The 6,147-nt window shown below is 44.1% G+C and overlaps 1 protein-coding gene and 1 pseudogene across 2 annotated transcripts; one reads left to right on the top strand and one right to left on the bottom strand.

Annotated features, from left to right (window-relative positions):
* Window positions 1–299: 299 nt before the first annotated feature.
* On the bottom strand, window positions 300–2,500 carry LOC108527145 (histone deacetylase 1-like). Of its 2 annotated transcripts, none has more exons than XM_017868300.1 (2): window positions 2,253–2,500; window positions 300–2,113 (listed from the first exon to the last, which is right to left on the bottom strand). In XM_017868300.1, the coding sequence occupies exons 1-2, from the start codon at window positions 2,471–2,473 to the stop codon at window positions 886–888; spliced, it is 1,449 nt and encodes a 482-aa protein (XP_017723789.1). In that variant the 5' UTR covers window positions 2,474–2,500; the 3' UTR covers window positions 300–885. The 2 variants fall into 2 exon arrangements, with proteins under 2 accessions (XP_017723789.1, XP_017723788.1); XM_017868299.1 differs by having other exon boundaries at window positions 300–2,117; window positions 2,257–2,500.
* A 1,376-nt stretch (window positions 2,501–3,876) lies between these two features.
* Window positions 3,877–4,755, top strand: LOC108527106 (40S ribosomal protein SA-like; annotated as a pseudogene).
* The last annotated feature ends 1,392 nt before the right edge of the window (window positions 4,756–6,147 follow it).

The raw sequence follows: 6,147 nt of genomic DNA, 5'->3' as shown, positions 1-6,147 counted from the left end.
TTTTTTTTTTTTTTCTAACTGCTAAAACCATTCTCTTCCACCTGGTTTTACTGTAACATTTGGAAAAGGAATAAATGTCGTCCCTTTAGTGGTGTTTTAATGAGTGGTCTTCTGGGGGTAGGGTGAGAAGATTGGTGGAAAGTAGTTCACCTCAAACCTCAAGGGAGGAGTTAAGGCAGGCAGGTAAGTTTATGGGGTTTTCTTGTTCAGGGGGTTGCCCCAATACTCATGGACACCAGAAGGGCAGGGAAGTAAAAGTTGAAACCAACCCAATGACACATAGGAAACAAGCTCAGGAGGATATAGAAATGTACCATTTTATTACAAAGAGGCTCACAAAAATGAAAATAGTTATTATCTCAAAAAGGAAACTAGACTAGCAACCTCCACCTGCAGAATTAGGAGAAGACAGGGGGCAGGCAGTGTTTCTTGGCTCACTTGAGGCCAGTGGGAAGGTATGAAAACAGAACCAATCTAAAAATGGCTGATGTTACCTTAGGAGCCTGAAAAGAACAGGAGATCCTTGAAGACCCAGCCACCCCTTCTAGAATATTCAGTAAGGGCACCTTTCCAAAGCTACTAAGCAGGCACTTCGCATTTCAGGATTTTGTCTTATGGTTGCATAAAAGCATCCCTTTCACCCAGACCTGGCACCCTTTATGGTTCAAAGTTAAGAACTGGGGAAGAATGGGTGGCAACGTGGCCCCTGGAAGAGTTCATCCAGCACAACTGCCCTGGGCTCAGGGCCTTGGTTTCTGTCCCTGGGGATATTTATATTTAATAAATTTTTATATAAATACACAGAGAAATAGAAAATATAAAATCTGAGGGGTTGGGGGAGAAAGGTGAGGGACTCAGCAGGAAGCCAGAGCTGGAGAGGTCTGTTCAGGCCAACTTGACCTCCTCCTTGACCCCTTTGGCTTCTGGCTTTTCCTCCTTGGTTTTCTCCTCTTCTGTGACTTCTTTCTTCTCCTCTGGGTCTTTCTCTTTTTCATCCTCTGTTTTGACTCTCTTGGCTTTTTTGAAGTTGGAAGCGTTCTTGCGGCCCCCCTCTCCCTCCTCTTCAGAATCGGAGAACTCTTCCTCACAGGCAATTCGTTTGTCGGAGGAGCAGATCGAGATGCGCTTGTCAGGGTCTTCTTCGTCCTCATCGCCACTCTCCTCAGGGATGGCGTCCTCAGGAATCGCCTGCATTTGGACTCCAGGTGCATGCGGCAGCATTCTAAGGTTCTCAAAGAGCTGCTGTTTGATCTTTTCCAGGTACTCATTCGTGTTCTGGTTAGTCATGTTGGAAGGACTGATGTGGAGCTTGAAATCTGGTCCAAAGTATTCAAAGTAGTCGTTGTATGGAAGCTCATTAGGGATCTCCGTATCCAGGGCTACAGCTGTCGCGTATGTCCAGCACCGGGCAACATTACGAACGGTGTAACCACCACCTCCCAGCATCAGTATAGGCAGGTTAAAGGTCTTGACAAATTCCACACACTTGGCGCGCCCTTTGATGGTTAGATTGAAGCAACCTAACCGATCCCCAGACAGGGAGTCTGAGCCACACTGTAAGACCACCGCGCTAGGCTGGAACATCTCCATTACTTTGGACATGACCGGCTTGAAAATGGCCTCAAAGGACTCGTCATCAATCCCATCTCGGAGCGGGTAGTTAACAGCATAATACTTGCCTTTTCCAGCCCCGATATCCCGCAGATCCCCAGTTCCTGGGAAGTACTCTCTATACTTATGAAAGGACACAGTCATGACCCGGTCTGTGGTATAGAAGGCCTCTTCCACGCCGTCGCCATGGTGAATATCAATGTCAATATACAGCATCCTCTGGTGATACTTTAGCAGTTCCAAGATGGCCAAGATGATATCGTTGACGTAACAGAAGCCAGATGCCTCAGACTTCTTCGCATGGTGCAGGCCCCCAGCCCAATTCACAGCGATGTCTGTCTGCTGCTTATTAAGTTTCACAGCACTTGCCACAGAACCACCAGTAGACAACTGACAGAACTCAAACAGGCTGTCGAATACTGGACAGTCCTCACCAACGTTGAATCTCTGCATCTGCTTGCTGTACTCCGACATGTTATCTGGACGGATGGAGCGCAAGAATTTAAATGATGAATTGATGGGTGATGACGAGTTGATGGGTGCAGCACACCAACATGGCATAAGTATACATATGTAACAAACCTGCACGTTATGCACATGTACCCTAGAACTTAAAGTATAATAAAAAAAAAAAAAAGAATTTAATGTAGTCGTCACTATGGTACTTGGTCATCTCCTCAGCATTGGCTTTGTGAGGGCGATAGATTTCCATTTTTCGGTAGAGACCATAGTTGAGCAGCAAATTATGAGTCATGCGGATTCGGTGAGGCTTCATTGGGTGGCCTTGTCCGTAGTAGTAATTTCCAACATCCCCGTCGTAGTAGTAACAGACTTTCCTCCGGGTGCCCTGCGTCTGTGCCATCTTGCTTGCCTCCCGTCCCTACCGTCAGTCGGTGTGCTCACTATTTTCAAGGAGCAATTTGATGGAAATAAAGTTTGTCCTAGTAACTTTTTAGAGACAGGAATCCCTTTTGAGTCATAGACCACTTAAGGATCTTTTGAAAGCTATGACTCATCTCCTTAGAAAATGCATCTTTAGACCCCAGCAAAAAATAAAAGTACTGCCATAAAAAAAAAAAAGAAAGAAAGAAAGCAAAGAAAATGTATCTTTGAACATATACTTTACATTCAGAATTTGGGGTTTTATGGGCATTCCAGAAGTCCTTCCATAGATCCTCTAAGCCTGAGTTATGGGCTTCAGTTGTCCCTAGTATAATGAGAAGAAACTAAGTATGGAATCAAATATGTTCCTAACTTGCCATCTGATCTTTTTTCTTTGTTTGTTTGAGACAGGGTCTTGCTCTGTTGCCCGGGCTGGAGTGCAATGGTGTGATCTTGCTCACTACAACCTCCACTCCCCCAGGTCAAGTGATCTTCCCACTTCAGCCTCCCAAGTAGCTGGGACTATAGGCGAGTGCCACCATGCCAGGCTAATTTTTGTATTTTTTTGTAGAGACGGGATTTGCCTCCTGGACTCAAGTGATCCACCTGCCTTGGCCTCCCAAAGTGCTACAATTACAGGTGTGATCCACTGTACCTGGCTGCCACCTGATCTTGATAAAGTCATTTGGTATCTTTAGGACACAGTTCGTCATCTGTGAAATAAGAAATATAGCTAGATAACCTTCCAGATATAACTGCCTTTGCTCTTTGGAGCTAATAAGCTGGCTGAGAAGATAAAATGGTCACAAAAATATTCAAGGCAATTTTTTCCCCTGATATTTATTATAAAAATTTTCAAACAGCAAAATGGAAAGATTTTATAGTGACCACCCATATATCCATCGCTTAAATTCTGCCATTAAGCTTTATTATATATTTATTCATGTAGCCATTTCTCTATCCATCCATCTTTTTTTTTTTTTTTTTTGAGATGGACTCACTCACTCCGTTGCCCAGGCTGGAGTACTGTGCTCGGTGCGATCTTGGCTCACTGCAACCTCCGCCTCTCAGGCTCAAGCAATCCTCCCACCTCAGCCTCCCAAATAGCTAGGACTACAGGTGCACACCACCATGCCAAGCTAATTATTTTTTTTTTTTGTGGAGACAGAGTTTCACCAGGTTCCCCAGGTTGGTCTCCAACTCCTGAGCTCAAGCAATCTGCCTGCCTAGGTCTCCGAAAGTGCTGGGATTACAGGTGTGAGTCACTGCACCTGGCCCAATTCATCCTTTTATGAATATATTTTGCCTTTCTGCACTACCCACAGAAGGATCCATACTGTGTTGTTCTGGATTCCCTTTGCAACTTAAAGGAAAACGTTCACAATGTCCAGAGCCCTTGATGTCCTGCCAATGAAGAAGGAGGACGTCCTCAAGTTCCTTTCAGCAGGAACCCGCTTAGGTGGCACCAACCTTGACTTCCAAATGGAACAGTACATCTATAAAATGAAAAGTGATGGCATCTACATCCTAAATCAGAAGAAGACCTGGGAGAAGTTTCTGCTGGCAGCTCGTGCCATTGTTGCCATTGAAAACTCTGCTGATGTCAGTGTCATATCCTCCAGAAAAACTGGCCAGAAAGCCATGTTGATATTTGCTGCTGTCACTGGAGCCAGTCTTGTTGCTGGCTGCTTCACTCCTAGAACATTCGCTAACCAGATCCAGGCGGCCTTCCAGGAGCCACGACTTCTGGTGGTTTCTGATCCCAGGGCTGATCACTAGCCCCTCACAAAGGCATTTTATGTTAACCTACTTACCTTTGCTTTGTGTCACACAGATTCTCCTCTGTGCTATGTGGACATTGTCATCCCATGCAACAACAAGGGAGCTCATTCAGGGGGTTTGACGTGGTGGACGCTGGCCTGGAAAGTCCTGCACATGCCTCGCACCATCTCCCACAAACATCCGTGGGATGTCATGCCTCATCTCTACTTCTACAGAGATCCTGAAGAGATGGAAAAAGACCAGGCTGCTGCTGAAAAGGCTATGACCAAGGAGGAATTTCAGGGTGAACAGACTGTGCCAGCTCCTGAGTTCTCCGCTACTCAGTCTGAGGGTGCAGACTGGTCTGAACGCATGCAGGTGCCCTCTGTGCCTATTCAGCAGTTCCCTACTGAAGCCTGGAGTGCGCAGCCTGCCACAGGAGACTGGTGTACAGCTCCCACTGCTCCAGCCACTGAATGGGTAGGAGTAACCACTGAATAGCCTTAAGCTCTTAAGCCGTTCTTTGCACAGGCACTTAAGCAACATGGAAATAATGTTGATGGAAAATAAGCATCAGTTTCTAAATAAAAGGTAAAAATAAATAAATATATTTCAAAGTAAATCACAGATTCCCTATATTCCCCCTAAATATTTCAGCATGCATATATCAAGTTCAATATTTGTTTATAGTTTTCTTCTTTTGATGTAAAATTTACTTATGAAGGAATGCACAAATCTTAAGTTTACATTTGTTGAGTTTTGGCAAATAATATCGTTCTTTATAACTCAGGGGTCCCCAGCCCTTGGGCCACAGACTGGTACCGGGCCACACAGCAGGAGGTGAGTTGGCACTACTGCCTGAGCTCTGCCTCCTGTCAAATCTGCAGCAGCATTAGATTCTCATAGGAGCTGGAACCCTATTTTGAACTGCATGTGCAAGGAATCTAGGTTATGGTGCTTCTTATTAGAATCTAATGCCTGGTGATCTCAGGTGGAACAGCTTCATCCCCAAACCACCATGCCCATCCTCCCTACCTTCCTTCCCCCTCCCCAGCTCTCCCTGCTGGAAAAATTGTCTCCCCACCCACCCCATGCCCTGTTCCTGGAAAAATTGTCTCTCAAGAAACCGGTCCCTAATGCCAAAAGGGTTGGAAACCACTGTCATAACTGAATCCTTGCTACACTCTGAAACCCTTGTCCTTTCTCCCTTTACCACACTCACCTGGAGAAACTAAAACCTTGTTTAAATCCCACTCTCCTAATAAAAATTGATCTGTGCCATTGAATAAGACAAGACAAAAATGACTATGTTGACTATTTCAAATTTAAGATTACTAACATTTAGTGGGCCTTTAATGCTTCCCAGAAATTATCCTATATTTGCTTAGCTCCATCTTTAAACCAGCATTTTTCGAATTATCCATAGTGAGAGAGACCAGCTTCTTATAATTTTAAATCCATCTTGGTATAATACTTCTGTAAATTACAACGAAAATGGGCTGCAAGAAAAATGAAATAAAGAAAGACATAAAAATATGAGTCTCTAATTTCTATTATTACACTTAACAGTCATAAAATTACCCTGTTCAGTTGCTACAGAATCTTCTAAATGCATATTCTTCATTTCTGAAGTAATCTTTTCATGGACAGATAACAAATAATTTGCAAAACAAACAAACAAAAAAACACTTGTCTGCAGAATACCTCTTGAGTTCTACTGCTTTAAGTGACTAGAATATTTTGTACCTTCTCTCTTCTCAAACTTCCATTACTTTCTTAGCCTTCATCACTGTCAGCTGATGATTTTGCTTCACCAAGACACTTGGAGGAATTACAAGAGAACTTTCGTAAGCTCTCCCTGGCATTTCTACTTATCTACCAGTATCTGTGTCC

Source organism: Rhinopithecus bieti, unplaced genomic scaffold, assembly GCF_001698545.2.
Source record: "Rhinopithecus bieti isolate Rb0 unplaced genomic scaffold, ASM169854v2 scaffold_3062, whole genome shotgun sequence".
Lineage (NCBI taxonomy): Eukaryota > Metazoa > Chordata > Mammalia > Primates > Cercopithecidae > Rhinopithecus > Rhinopithecus bieti.
The sequence above is the reverse complement of the archived record's forward strand: the minus strand, read 5'-3'. Positions and strand labels throughout refer to the sequence as shown.

Bases quoted from the DNA above. Each gene is read 5' to 3' on its own strand.
- LOC108527145 (XM_017868300.1), bottom strand. From the start codon at position 2,473: ATGGCACAGACGCAGGGCACCCGGAGGAAAGTCTGTTACTACTACGAC. The intron at 2,114-2,252 runs ATTCTTTTTTTT...TTCATCATTTAA, and splicing joins CATAGTGACGACTACATTAA to ATTCTTGCGCTCCATCCGTC.